The 14,831-nt window shown below is 39.0% G+C and overlaps 1 protein-coding gene across 3 annotated transcripts; it reads left to right on the top strand.

Annotated features, from left to right (window-relative positions):
• The first annotated feature begins 1,454 nt into the window (after positions 1 to 1,454).
• SERPINB11 (serpin family B member 11) lies at positions 1,455 to 13,938 on the top strand. 3 transcript variants are annotated; one of them, XM_036418290.2, is made up of 9 exons: positions 1,456 to 2,201; positions 4,512 to 4,696; positions 6,204 to 6,263; positions 7,325 to 7,453; positions 8,806 to 8,923; positions 9,924 to 9,980; positions 10,565 to 10,707; positions 11,373 to 11,528; positions 13,057 to 13,938. In XM_036418290.2, exons 1-9 carry the CDS (start codon positions 2,096 to 2,098, stop codon positions 13,459 to 13,461), a joined length of 1,359 nt encoding a protein of 452 aa, XP_036274183.2. In that variant the 5' UTR covers positions 1,456 to 2,095; the 3' UTR covers positions 13,462 to 13,938. The 3 variants fall into 3 exon arrangements, with proteins under 3 accessions (XP_036274184.2, XP_036274183.2, XP_036274185.1); XM_036418291.2 differs by lacking the exon at positions 6,204 to 6,263 and having other exon boundaries at positions 1,455 to 2,201; XM_036418292.2 differs by lacking the exon at positions 9,924 to 9,980 and having other exon boundaries at positions 1,469 to 2,201.
• Positions 13,939 to 14,831: the final 893 nt, after the last annotated feature.

Below are 14,831 nucleotides of genomic sequence, written 5' to 3'. Positions count from 1 at the left end.
GCTAGCACCCACATCAGGAAACTGGAGGGAAGCTCTTCTTCCAGAACCACCAGCAGGCTATGGATGAGATGTGTTGGCCACCACTTCTGAGACACTTCAAATTCTGTCACCCCACTTCCTAATTTAGCTGCTAGCAAGACTATCAGTTCTGCACAAGCTCTAAATAATTTTGTGCATTTCAACTTGACAGCACCTCCCCTTACATCTCATTTCCAGCTCCAGAGCTTTTCTGATTCCTTGGTGTGGGTTGCACATGCTTGATACGCATTCGAGTGCAACCTGAGTTCATAGGTCAATGGGATGAAAGCCAATGGGATGAAAGCCAATAGAGAGTTCATAGGTCAATGGAATGAAAGCCAATGGGATGAAAGCCAATAGACAAAGGCTTCCCTCAATCTTCCACTGAGAGGGCCGTTTCAAGATACTGTTTATAAGGTTCTTTTGGAGGTCTATGGGATCAGATACCTGTGGCCAACTTCTAATGAGTATTGCATAACTTTTTCTATCTCCTGAGATAATTTTCAAAGTAAATTACATGCCTGCAAGATTTTGTCTAAGACTAAAACACTAGGAGTGAATGAGAGAGTAAAGAGAGGCAAACAGTGCTCTATAATTATGTCCTTCCACCTGGAAAGAAAAACCAAATAAGCCCAAAATCCCTAGCTGATTAGGCTCAGTGGATAGAGCGTCTGCCTGCAGACTGAAGGGTCCTGGGTTCGATTCTGGTCAAGGGCACATGCCTGGGTTGTGGGAGGCAGTCAATCAATGGTACTCTCTTATCATTGATGTTTCTATTTCTCTCTCCCTCTTCCTTACTCTCCGAAATCAATAAAAATATAATAAAGAATATGAGCCCAAGATCTTCCCCTCTGATAGGGAAAATAATAGGAGTACAGTATAGAATAAGGATGAAAAATACCTCCTTTGATCAGCCCTTCTTAATTAGCAAAGAAGCTAAGAAAATCAATCCTTTTTAAAAATTAGACCTCAAGGGAGATGAAAACAGATGAAGAGGTGCAGGATTGGCCTTAAGCATGGATATGAGGTTTCCAAGCTATGGAAACCTCTGGCTGGAATTGGCTCACATCAGAAAACCCTTGCTTTGAGCACAGAAAGACTGGATATATTCTGGACTCCTTTTTGTTCTGTGATTGGTTGCATACAGCTATTTTTATGGGCATAGTGGCTATTAGTGTCATCATTTTAAACCTAACCTTTCTAGTTCTCATGTCTAATAGACTGGTTTCCTTTTGTCTAGGGAGGACACCTTGCATGCTGAGGATGAAGAGAGAAGTCACTGGCCCTGAAGGCTTTTTTATAACCTAAGTGCAGTGCACTCAGCTCTCAGTGCTTACCTTTGGGCAGTGGAATCAAGCCAGGAGGCTGGGCTGTGGGTAATGTGGACAAGAAAGGTCTTTGGTAAGCTGGGCTTGTCGCATAGTGCTGATTCTGGCTCCTGCATACCACAGACATTTTTTTTTTTTGTCTCCAGCTTTCATCCCTAACCCTAATCTATAATCTCTTTTACATAGGCTTGAAACATACTTCTGAACTCACTTTAAATATGATTGGCTTGTTGCTTCTACCAAGCTTTTAAACTGAAACCACAGAATAAATCCTGCTGGAGCTCATTCTTCTGTTCTTTTTATGGGACAGGAATTACCTGCCAGCAGATTGCTGAAGTTCCAAGTAAAAACCTATGCTTCATGGAGGAGGGCACAAAAGACCTAGGGACGAATGTGCCTTGGGCCAGGAGGCATCCATCACGGCCAGAATCTTTCCCATTTGAGTAGCTCTGTGCTTGCATGTGGACATAAGCAATCCCTGGGATGTGGAATATAGCTCTACCAACTTGAATAAGTACATGTTACACTTTGTAGACAGCTGGCTTATTTTCTTGAATAGAGGTTAGCTTGCCAATGTTTCCCCTTTAGCAGAGCAGAGAATGTTCAAGAACTGGGCGCTTCTCCAGAAAACACTGGCCGTCCTGAGAATCTCAGGGACTCAAAGCAGCTCTGATGACATTTAAGGAGCCTTCCTCTGAGGGCTGAACTTACCTCCCAGAAAGTGTAGAGCTGAATCACTAAGGACACAAATGGAAAGGGAGGGGCAAAAAGTGAAGGCTTTATATTTCCTCTTCAGGGACGCAGCTCCAATCTCTCCTACCAAACTGCCCACTTCACCACCAGAAAGCAACAAAGGTAAAGAGCTCCAGCTGTACTTTGTTGTCAAAGGGGAACAGATCAGAGTAGCAAAATATGGCATTTGGACTGGTTGCAGTGAACCAAATGAGGAGCAGCTTATTCTTTAATCAAGTGTGGCTTTGTTGACACCTTATCATACCTGTATATCCTAGTGTTAATTTAATTAAAATTTCTTCCTTCCATAGATATTTAGTGAGTGGCTAGCCAGGGCTGGACTAGGTAGTGAAATAAAGCATAAAAAACAAAGTCTTTGTTTTAATGGAGGTTGTACTCTAGAGGGAGGGGGTTTCAGACAATAAATATATGTATAATATATAACATACACTATAATATATGAATGCACATATAGTTTATTTATATTTTATAAATATATATAATATATAATGCAAACAAATAAGTACACTATGCATATATAATATATATAGGGCAAATAAGTAAAACTATATATATATAGTTTTTTATATATATATATATATATATATATATATATATATATATATATATATATATATTCACACACACTATGGTAATGGACTGAAAGATAATTGGAGAAATGTGGCCAGTGAAATCCTTATTGATGATGTTATCTAAGCAGAGAGAGAAATGAACTGCTGGAGTGAGCCATTTGGGTAATTTTTGAAAGAGCATCCTAGCAGAGGAATAGAAAATGTAAAAGCCTTGAGGTGGAATCTGCTTGGCATGTTAAAGGACTGCAGGGTGGTGATATGACTAGAAAGAATAGAGAGAGCTGGTGGGGAGGCTGGTAGCAGATGAGACTGAGAGCTGTAGGGGCCAAATCATGAAGGAGTCTTGTCTCTGCTCTGAGAGAAAGGAAAGCCACTAGGGTTTTTGACCAAAGGCTATAAGCAGTTCTGCTGTTAGTACATAACCAACTGGTATTTAAAAACATCACTCTATCTTCTCTAGAAAATATAATGGGTCAGGATTAAAGTAGGAAAATGAATTGGGAGATTACTTCAATAATCCATGAGAGAAATGATGATAGCTTTGACTAGGGTGGTAGCTGGAGAGTGTGAGAAATTGGTAGATGGTGAGTATTTCTGAAGACAGAGAAAACAGGATTTTTTGATAGATGGAATGTTATGTGAATGAGAAAGTGTTTAAGGATGATCCCACAGTTTTTAATCTGAGGAAATGAAGAAATGGAACTGCCATTTACAAAGATCAAGATGGCTGCTAGGGGTGTAGGCTGCAGAGAGGTTCAGGAACTCACGACTTTGCTGTTGGACATGTTAAATTTGAGATTCAGATAAGACACTCAAGAAGATATGTTGAGTAGGTAGTTAGGTACATGAATCTGGAATTCAGGGGCAATATCAGTTTGGTAGCTGAAAGCATATCAGTGACAATTAATGCTTGAAATTGGGTGAGATCACCTGTCTGAGTGTAAATGGAGGAGAGGACTAAAATTTGAGATTCTGCAAATGAGGCCAAAAAGGAGTGGCCCAGTGAAGCAGGTGGTGAACCAAGAAAAAACAATGACCTGGAGTTTAAAGGAAGAAAGTGTTTGATGGCAATGGAAGTTTTTGGAGAATGTCATTTCCCCAAGGACAAGAACTGTGCTCAATAAGTTTTGTATCTACAATTCCTTATAGTTAGGATTGTTCAATAAGAGTTTATGGAATTGAATAAAGCAAACTCTTTCTTCCTAACAAACCATTGTCCTTAGATAACACATATTCCAGAATTATATATTTCTCTCAGATTTTCTTCTTCCAGTCCCCCATTTTCATTATATCATGACTGAGGCCCAGGGCTGAGGGCTTTGGGTACCTTCTCATGGCATGACCTATTTGCTAGTATTGCTTTATTTTCATGGAGGAAATGAGCAGAGAAGGTTGCCTGAGTTTGCCTTATTGATTCTCACATTGTTTACTCATGAATGACCAGGATGCAAGTGTTCTCTCCTTGCGACAGTGGACAGTCTAGTGGGAAAGCACCTCATTTAGCTGAGTCTATGTAGCTCAAGAATTTTTCTGTGGGGGGTGTCATTAAACATGAAAATTCAGAGCACAAAGATCGAATTCCTTCTGCTCTTTTGCACCAGAACAATCACAGATCACTTTTAGATGTGAACAAAAGATAGCTTTGAAGCATTGGTTGAAAAGAATAGTAAATCTTCTATTCATTAGAATCTAAAACTACTGTGAATTCCCCTCTCTAGCATTTTCTACTTTCTGAAGCAATGTGCTCAGGCTGTTTAATTCATGGAATGTAATAACTAAACTCAATGTATTATCTATATCTCCAAATAATATTCTGAGCTGTTTTCCCTTCTGTTCTCAGGTAGTGCTGGTCCTAAAATGGATTTTCTCAGCACAACAAATGTTGAATTTTGCCTTGATGTTTTCAAAGAGCTGAACAATAACCATGCTGAAGATAATATCTTCTTTTCCCCACTGAGTCTGCTTTATGCTCTAAGTATGATACTCCTTGGTGCCAGAGGAAACAGTGCAGAACAGATAGAAAAGGTATGGAATACACCAAAGATGTCCCCAGAGTCTGGAAGTTTTACCTGTGCCCCCTAGGGGTCAGCCAAATTCCTTACATCTTTATACCAAGAAAACTTTCATCTTGTGAAAGAACACACTTGGACAAATCATATTTCTTTAAAGTGGATAATGGCTTAAATAATGTAAAGCATCATAATGACAATAATACAATACATGTATACACAGTCTCTTCCTCACCACCAGTGGTTTCACACATACATTTCCACAATTACTTTTAGAGTTCTTCCCTTCTATGATTTAAACATAACAGAAAGTACATATACAATACTATTCTTGCTCTCTAGAAGTTTAATTTATAGTACAATTTTTAAAAATATATTTTATTAATTTTTTACAGAGAGGAAGAGAGAGAGAGAGAGTTAGAAACATCGATGAGAGAGAGAGACATTGATCAGCTGCCTTACTGGGGATGTGCCCACAACCAAGGTACATGCCCTTGACCGGAATCGAACCCGGGACCTGTCAGTCCGCAGGCCGACGCTCTATCCACTGAGCCAACCAGTTTCGGCTTATAGTACAATTTAATATTACTTTAAGAATTATTGAGTTTTTTTTAAAAAATTCATTAATGTATTTGAATGTCATAATAACCCTGTGTGGCAAGTAGCTATTATTATCCTTATTTCATTTTGTTGGGGAAACTGAGGCTAAGAGAGGAAGGGTGACTTTTCAGGTTACACAGGCCAATATACAGTGATTTTTCATTATGTATATAGTTTATTGATGTGAAAAGCCTAGAAGAATATCATTTAACAACTTCCAGGATACTTGCACATTCCATTATTATTTGTCTTTTCCCCCATATTTTGATGTACTACTTTCATGACTTATTTTTGCATTTAAAATAGGTATTGTGCTGGAGAACCATGTAATGTTTTACGTGGCCCTGGATAGGCTCTGTCATAGTGAATAGAGTGAGAAAGGAAGGAGAGGGGAGAAGAGTCTAGTGAATGACAACTCAATCCTGGACCCTCACAGACAGTGGTCCCAGTCATGCCACTCAATCTCTCTTTGGCTCAATTTCTCTAGCAAAAAATGGGGATAATAGTATCTACTCATAAAGTTGCTGTGAGAGTTAAGATATGTAAAGGCTTAGCCAGAACCAGTTTGGCTCAGTGGACAGAGCATTGGCTTGTGGACTGAAAGGTCCCGGGTTTGATTCTGGTCTAGGGCATGTACCTTGGTTGAGGGCACAATCCCAGTAGGGGGTGTGCAAGAAGCAGCTGATCAACGATTCTGTCTCATCAATGTTTCTAACTCTCTACCCTCTCTCTTCCTCTCTGTAAACAATCAATAAAATATATATTAAAAAAAGATATGTAAATGCTTAGTTCAGGACTTGGATTTTAACATCTTTAAATGTTAGTTATTGCATTGGCCTTTTCTGAAATGGAAAAACAGGTACTTAACCTTTATAGACTATATGCTGCTTTTGATGCCAATTGATTCTTCTTTCATCTTCTAGGTGCTTCACTTTAATCATATTGCAGAATCATTAAAGCCAGAGTTTAAGGACTCAGCTAAGGTATGACTGCTGAGCTGTCAAGCGCTCTTTGTGAGAGCACCAAGAGATAACGGTGCAGGGGTTGAGTAGCAGAGCCCCTTCTTGTTCCTTAAGGACGCTTACAATGTCCTCCTTGGTATCCTCCTTCAATCTTCCTGATAATTGCTACAGTCTACAGAGTTAATATAATGATAATGATGACAATATTAAAGACCCCAGATTTTATCAGATGACTTACTGTCATCCTTTCTCAAACTTTTCTGTTCTTTTACAAACTATGTGCCATGTGGAGCCTGCCATGTGCAGTGTTTCATTTTTCAGACTAGTGAGGGGACTGAGAAAAGACACGGAGGCTTTGTCACATAATTATACACCAGGAAAACAGGGCTCGATGCTGCCCAGCCCACCTGTTCTTAGTTCCTTCCAGTAAGATGGTTTCTTTAGAAATGAAATTTATAGAGAACTCTCACATGACAATAGTTGTGTGTTGACTGTGACCAACAGAAAGCATATAAATGTGTATAGATTCACAAAATACTTTTCTCATAGAATCTAATTTATTGTTAGGGAATCTTTGCTTTAGGGAATATAGGCATAACCCCTCTACTGTCCATGAATTCTGATGCATCAAAGCTGCATGCTTAACCAGATTCCTCCTGTGAGGGACAGATGGGCGTGGAAGGTCAGTTCAGGGAGAGCTGAAGAATTCTAATAAGTGGTCACAGATATGGAGATATTGAAAGGAGTGTGAGAGAAAAGAAAAATGATTCTATAGGTACAAAGGCAGAAAAAAAATGCACAGAAAACTTAGATTATTGCCCTAAATATCCCATTAGGATCTCTTTATTTATGATAATTTGAGTTTTGAATTAAAACATTGGGGCTGGGAGTGCATGTGCGTTTGCAATAGCTTACAGTTCTGCACACACTCTGTAACCAGGGTCATAGAGAGCTGAGATTATTGTGCCAGAGGAAATTAGAGAAGAAAAATGCTTTCAACTTTCTTTGTTGTTTTCATGTCATTTATAACTCTTCTATAAATCAAGCAATTTAATCTAGCAACTTTATACTACATTCTTTAGTGCAGCCAAACTGGAAGGATTCACTCAGAGTTTGGAGCCCTATTATCTCAAATCAACCAGCCAGACTCTAACTATACCCTAAGCATCGCTAACAGACTCTACGGGACACAGACGATGCCATTCTATCAGGTATGTCCATTTGGATTGGTGGTCAACATCTTTCTTGATATCCTCTGAATTTCACACCATAAGATAAATCACAAATGAGAAGAGTCACATTTATCTTTAGAGATTACATTTGAACCTGTTAGAGTTTCAATGAAATGGTTTCACCAAGCCCCCATTTAAGGTTATGAAATATTACATAAAAAAAAAATTACTTCTGCAATATCACCAAAGTTGTCCAAGAAACAATGTTAAGAATGAAGTACAAAACAAAGCAGGTAAGAATTAACCCTTATGGGCCAGAATAAAAAAATCAAAAATCCATTTCTCATCTCTTCTTCAAAGGTCCTGAGAGGCAGAGTTTCAAAAATTAGTGGAAAGTACACTGGACTGGGAGCCAAGAGATCTGAGTTCTGTTCTCCTGTAGACATATGACTTTGAGCAAGTCACTTCTACATTTAAAATGAGAGGATTAGACCAAGTTTTTTTGTTTTTTGTTTTTTGTTTTTTTTTCTACAAAATTCTAACACTATTTATGCTATTTCTCAATACCATTGGAATATGGAATTTTATTGAATATTTACTATGTGTCAATCACTCTACTACATACATTATAAACATTATCTTATATAGTCCTTACATAGTCCTAAGATGTAGGTACAAAATTGTCATTAATGCCACAATTGTGAAGCAAATAATGAAAAGTCAAGTTGAGAAAGGTCACAGAGATAACTAAGTGACAAAGCCAGAATTTGATCCCTGTCCAAATCCACATTCCTGTTTTTCATTGCTACGTCATCCTGCTGTAATTGAGGTGATCTGCTGGCTTTAGTGTCTTAGCTTTTGTTTGACCAGTGTGATTTTATATAAAGTTGAACAAAATGTCAATGTCTACACCAGAGAATACTATTATTAATTTTACTTGTGGTGGCTCATATGGAGGTTGAAATATAGCATGTGGAGACCTAATCTTTTGTTAGACCTCAAACAAGGAAACCATTTAATCACTCTGGTTCTCAATTTTCCTGTGTGAACATTAGAGCAGTAACTCCCATTTGTTTGTGTCCTTTGAAGAGGAAATTAGAAGGATAGCATGAAAAGATAGAAGCTCTACTGCAATTTGTCATTTTGCTTTGAACATTTTAAAGCTAAGAATGTCCATGAGATGACAGAAGTAGCAATAAAAAATTCCTGAACATTTTTTTGGGAAAGTTTTTTTGATTTGATTAAATGTCTTTGTATGGATTCTGCTCCCTTTCCGACATATATGCACAAAATGCTTTTGTCTGTTATGATTTTAGAATACATTGAACTGGAGATATTTGTTTTCCTTACATTATTTTTGTGTTCTTATGCAGTTATCCTTTCTTTTACAGCAATTTTTAAGTTGTTCTGAGAAACTGTATCAAGCCAGGCCTCAAGTTGTTGATTTTCAAAAGTCTGCAGAAGAAACCAGGCAAACTATTAATGCTTGGGTTGAAAGCAAAACTAATGGTGAGGATAAGTCACATGTATGTCTCCAAACTTGATTTGTGCTGGTAAACTCCCTGAGTCAGTGTTAACAAAGAAGCAGGGTGAGGTCCAGAAATAGACACAACAAACTAACAGTGGATGAAGTGGGGGAATATTTTGTAAAATCTCTTATATCCATTGTCCTCAATGATCTAGCCAAGTGATTCTGAGAATGAAAAGAACACTGTTTCTCCATTAGGGAAGTATTGTCATACATTCTGCCAGTAAGTTTAATTAAATTTAAATCTACCTTTCACAATTTTGCATATGTGTTGTTAAATATTTCTTTTTAAATGTTCATATCAAAGATGTGTTCATTTCTTTAAAAAAATCTAGGTAAGGGAAAAATTAAAGAAAAAAGAGAAACTAGAAGGAATCCTTATTCATCCATCACTCAGCTGCAATACTTATTACTTAAGCCAATATTATTTAGTATAGGCATGCCCTTTTCCCACCTCTTTCAGATTGTTTGGGAGCCAATACCAATATCTTATTTCTCTCTCTCTGTTTCAGTTTGTGCCTGTCAAAAATATAGGCTTTTAAAAAGTATGAACACTATGCCATTATTACACCTAGAAAATTAAAAAAAATTATTTAATATTAACAAATATTTAATGAATTTTCTTATTCCCCCAGTTGCCTCTTTTTTTGTTTGAATCAGAATCCAAATAATGTTTGCATATTGCAATTGGTTATCTAATATGTACCTTAGAGCTTGAGTTTTTAATAAACATTTTGATTGAAATATGTGTATATTTAGAAAAGTATATGCATGTGTTTGCTGCTCAATGAATTATCACAATGATAAATACTCTGGTGTACCACCACCCAGGTCAGGAAAGCAAATATTAGTTACTGGGAAGGACACTCCCAGGGTCATCCTCGTGTCTCCTCCCAGAAACTTACCCACCCCATTCCCAGACCTTAAGAGTTCTCTGACTTTTATTGCTAACATATTTGTGTCAATTATATAATTTAACAGCAGTGACTCTCAAAAGTATCTTGTCAATTGATGGATGTTATTCAAATTCAGTTATAGGTGACCAGATTAAAATATGTACCAATTTAGGACTTTATACTACTAGAAAATGCATGGAAAACTCCACACATTTTTTTTGACATGTTAATTTATTTAGAACAGTAGAGGATAATATGTTTTATCTCACATGCCAGCTCTGGTCCACTGCTAGTGGCTGCCTGGGAACTCTGTGGTGAGAAAGAGTCTGAAACTTAAACTAAAGATACCTGAAAAAGCTCACAGTAGAATCACTAGGATGTTAAGGATAATAGGGATTTTTGTTTGTTCAGTTTAGTGTTCTAGGCTCAGTTTTGTGCCTAGAACAGTGCCTGGCACACAGAAGTCTCTTAAAATATCTTTAGAATAAATGAATAGATTGATTGGTGTTATCTGCCATTGGGTGTTCATTAGGGATTCACATGCTGGGTGTTTATTTAGAGTATTGCTTTTATTTAATAATTCATTTATATATTTATCAATTTAAAATATAATATGCTTATATATACATATATATATATATATATCACTAATATTAGCTATTGTGACTAACTATTATCAATAAGTTTAAATCCAAATCTATTATCTATTCTTTTTCTTATTAAAAGGAAAAATTACAAACCTTTTTGGAAAGGACACAATTGACCCTTCTTCTGTGATGGTCCTGGTGAATGCCATATATTTCAAAGGACAATGGCAAAATAAATTTCAGGAAAGAGAGACAATTAAAACCCCTTTTCAGCTAAGTGAGGTACGTGTTTCATTTTCAGATCGATGGTACATTTTGGAGACTGCAATAACTTTTATGGACAGGTTAGGAAGTTTTAGTGGAAATACTCGTCTAGATCTCTGTAGGTACTTTTAACTGTGTAGTCTATGAATTTTATTTTCATTTTCCCTATGAAATGACAATAACCTTTCTCAGAGGCACCTGAGTGGAGGCTCTGGACATTGGGGTGTCCCGGAAGAAGAGAAAGCCTGTTCTTTCCTGGCTGTTCTCCTACCTGAGTGTTCTCTCCATATATGCTATGGCTATTTGCTCTAGGGGCACAACACAACTATTATTTTTCTGCTAAAAAATAGCCAATTGAATTAAAAAGGAAATGATCCCATGATATCATTTTCCTATATAACTCATTTTATCGGGAAACCCTGGCTTTTTTTGGGAAACATCTATATTATTGTTTTTATTACTATTTTCATTATTCAAACAATTTGGCTCTCACCAGGACTTATATTGAAATATAAAATCATAATCTTTTCAAAGGAAAGCAATAAGTGTGTGTTTTGTAGTTGATATTTTACCCATGTGTTTAGAATGTTAGTGTAGAGATTTGTAATGCAAGAAAATCAGAGCACATGCATGTGCACACACATGTTTAATTATTGTCTAATTACAATCTTTCAAAAACATAGGGTAAGAGCGTAATTGTGGAAATGATGTATCAAGCGGGAAGGTTTAAACTGGCCTTCATAAAGGAGCCGCAGATGCAAGTGCTTGAGTTGCCCTACGTGCAGGACAAACTAAGCATGATCATCCTGCTTCCCACGGGCAGGGTGACTCTAGAACAGGTATGTTACAGGAATGCTGACAGCAGAAAAAACTCTCATGCACATGCACCACACACACACACACACACACACACACACACACCCTCCACACTTTGTGTATCCCACAATATCAGTGCAGCCAGCACTAATTTGACAAGAGCTGGTTTAGCAGCATTGGCCCAAGGACTGTGAGAGGAAAGGAGGGATTCCTGGCCCCTGCCTTCAGTCTAATGTATTTAGGGAAAACAACCTGGTGTTATATTTAAAAAGGCATCTATCTGGTAGCAAAAGGGCCATGCTGCACACACATATTGATCATTTGACACTGAAGAAACACCGTTGTAATGAAATTATAATGCAGGTTGGGCTCCCAGGCTGTGAACATCTAATGAAGTCATCTTCCTCTCAGGAGCAGTATTGCTGATCCAAAAATTGCATGTTTTTGTGGGCCGACCACCATGTTTAGCATCTTGCTTTTGAGGGGAAATGAGAGCCACAGCCACTGAGAAGAGGTCAAGATGTTGGGCCAAGTTTGAGTTTGACCCTTCTTCCTGGCTGCTATCAGAGTTGCCTGTCATAGAGCAGGCAAGACACTGCTATGGAGTGACCACAGCTCCTCCCAGCTTTGCTGGGACTGTAAAGTGCTCTGCCAGCATGACTGTTGCCTAGGAGACCAGTTGAGCTTCTGGGCCTTTGCAATAGCTCTTGTACATACATGGGTGCTGTTCTAATCAGAGCAAAGAGCACCTGCAAAGGCCTTAGAAGCATGAGGCAATGAAATGACTTTGTGTCATGAAGTTGTGGTAACTTGGATCAGGGTACAAAAAGACAAAAGGAAAAGATAGAAAGCGAAACCACTGATCTGATATTGTCGGGATGGTGAGGTGATCCAAAAGTCTTCAACTCTTGTAGCAGAGGAATGATGGGGTTTGCCATGCTAGTTTAGAGCTGTGGGGAGGTCTGTAGAGAGTTTCAAACGTCCAAGGTCAGAAGTGTAAAGAGTTTACAAAAACGTCTGGAACTGGGTGGAGAATAAGTCAGAGTTGTGAGGCTGCTTTGGGAAATCTGAGCAGGGATGTGGGAATTGACTTAAGTGTAGGCACCCAGAGGTCAACTTTAAGAGTGGGGACAGGAGGAGATTAAAGTGGAGTGGAACAAGAGGTCCCCATGTCACAGAAGCCAAGTGACAAACGAGTTCATAATGGAGATTGCTACTAAATGTTTCAGATATGAGAACCAAGAAGTACTTGAGTTCTTCCAGGAAATGAGAACACAATTGCAGAGGCATTAGAGTTTAGGTAAAGCCTGCACATTAACACACATTGGATAAGTTTAATTATGAAATATCGATGAGAAGTAGACAATAGAAAATGGAAGATGTGGATAAATGCAGGATTCTTTTCTTTCTCAGGTAAAACTTGAGCACAGTTTAAAGATAGAAGAGAAGTCAGTGGAATTGAATAATTCACTCTGAAAATTATAAAACAGACAGCAATTAATGTGGAGGTGTGTGCTTGGCTCTTGTGGATCCATCTGTGTTTTCTCTTAGATAGAGAAGAGGCTGAATGTGAAGACATTTCGCAAATGGACCAGCTCCTCCAACATGAAGGAAAGGGACGTCGAAGTCCATTTGCCCCGATTCAAACTGGAGATCAAGTATGAGCTGAATTCCCTGCTAAAATCTCTCGGGATGACAGATGTCTTCCACCAGAGTAAAGCTGATCTGTCTGGAATGTCACCAGCCAAGGGGCTGTATGTATCAAAGGTCATCCACAAGTCATATGTGGATGTCAACGAAGAGGGCACAGAGGCAGCAGCAGCCACTGGGGACAACTTTGTCATTAAACGACTCCCCATCCGAGTTCAGTTCATGGCGAACCATCCTTTCCTGTTCTTCATAAGGCACACTGGCACCAACACCATTCTTTTCTGTGGCAAACTTGCCTCTCCCTAAGCAAATGGGGTTGAGCAAGGCTCAGAGTCACAAAGGAGGTACAGGGATAAACCCATGACTCAGAGCAGTTCCCACCTATCACACCTTTGTGCCCAAGTTTGCTTGTCTGAAAAATGGGTCTAGGATCTCTCCCAACTAATTCCATGAGTTACTGAACCCTAAGGTTATGATAACCATGGAAGAATGTATATTTACAGAAAATGGCTTTCTGGCTCTCTTCTCTTTGGGGCCTCATTTTAGTACTGTCCGGTGACATAATCAAGTCATTGAGGGAAATTTTAAACAATTACATTTTCTTGACTTGTGTATATCTGTGAGTTCTTGAATAAGTGACCACTCCACCTCTAGTAAACCAATCAAAGGGTTCCCATTTTGGTTGGATTTTAAAATATTGTCATTTTCCTTGCATTTGTAAATGTAACATCCTGAATTTTAGTTCAAACTTCTGTATTGACTATAATAAATACATGAAATGCCTTATGTTATTTGAAGCCATTTTAGTGGAACTTTTGGCCAAATTTTTTTTCAGACCCTAAATTGAATAATAGACTCTCTTTTGATCTCTTTCTGCTGGTGGCACATGTTTCCTCTTTGTATCAATAGAGAAAGCAGAGCTCAGTGAGGCATTCAGCTCAGCATAGCCAGACTCCAAAAGATACATATACCTCCAGCCAAACACCAGATTTGCTACCCCAGAGTGATGACTTTAAAAGATTCTGGTCCTTTCATTGTTCATTTCCTATGTTCCAGCACCATGTTTTATATTATATATATATATATAAAATAAAAGAGTAATATGCAAATTGACCATCATTCTAACACACAAGATGGCCACCCCCATGTGGACAATAAGATGGCCACCACAAGATGGCTGGCAGGGAATGGCAGTTGTGAGTGATCAAGCCAGCATAGGAGGGCAGTTGAGAGGGACCAGGCCTGAAAGGGTGGGAAGTTGGGGGTGATCAGGCCTGGAGGGAGGGCAGTTAGGGGTGACCAGGCCTGCAGAGGAGGATAGTTGGGGGGACCAGGCCTGCAGGAGAGGGCAGTTGGGGGGACCAGGCCTGTTGGGGAAGGCAGTTAGGGGCAATCAGGCTGGCAAGGGAAGGTAGTTAGGGGCTACTGGGCCAACAGGGGAGGAAGTTGGGGGCAACCAGGCCTGAAGGGGAGGACAGTTAGGGGCAACCAGGCTGGCAGGGGAGGGCAGTTAAGGGTGACCAGGAGGGCAGTTAAGGGTGACCAGGTGGGCACGGGAGGGCAGTTAGGGGCAATCAGGCCAGCAGGAGAGCAGGTAGGCATCAATCAGACTGGCAAAGGAATGGTTAGGGGCTAATCAGGCTGGAAAGCAGAAGTGGTTAAGGGCAATTAGGTAG

Source organism: Pipistrellus kuhlii, unplaced genomic scaffold (assembly GCF_014108245.1).
Source record: "Pipistrellus kuhlii isolate mPipKuh1 unplaced genomic scaffold, mPipKuh1.p scaffold_m20_p_6, whole genome shotgun sequence".
In the NCBI taxonomy this organism is placed as follows: domain Eukaryota; kingdom Metazoa; phylum Chordata; class Mammalia; order Chiroptera; family Vespertilionidae; genus Pipistrellus; species Pipistrellus kuhlii.
This window is presented reverse-complemented; position numbering and strand designations above follow the sequence as displayed.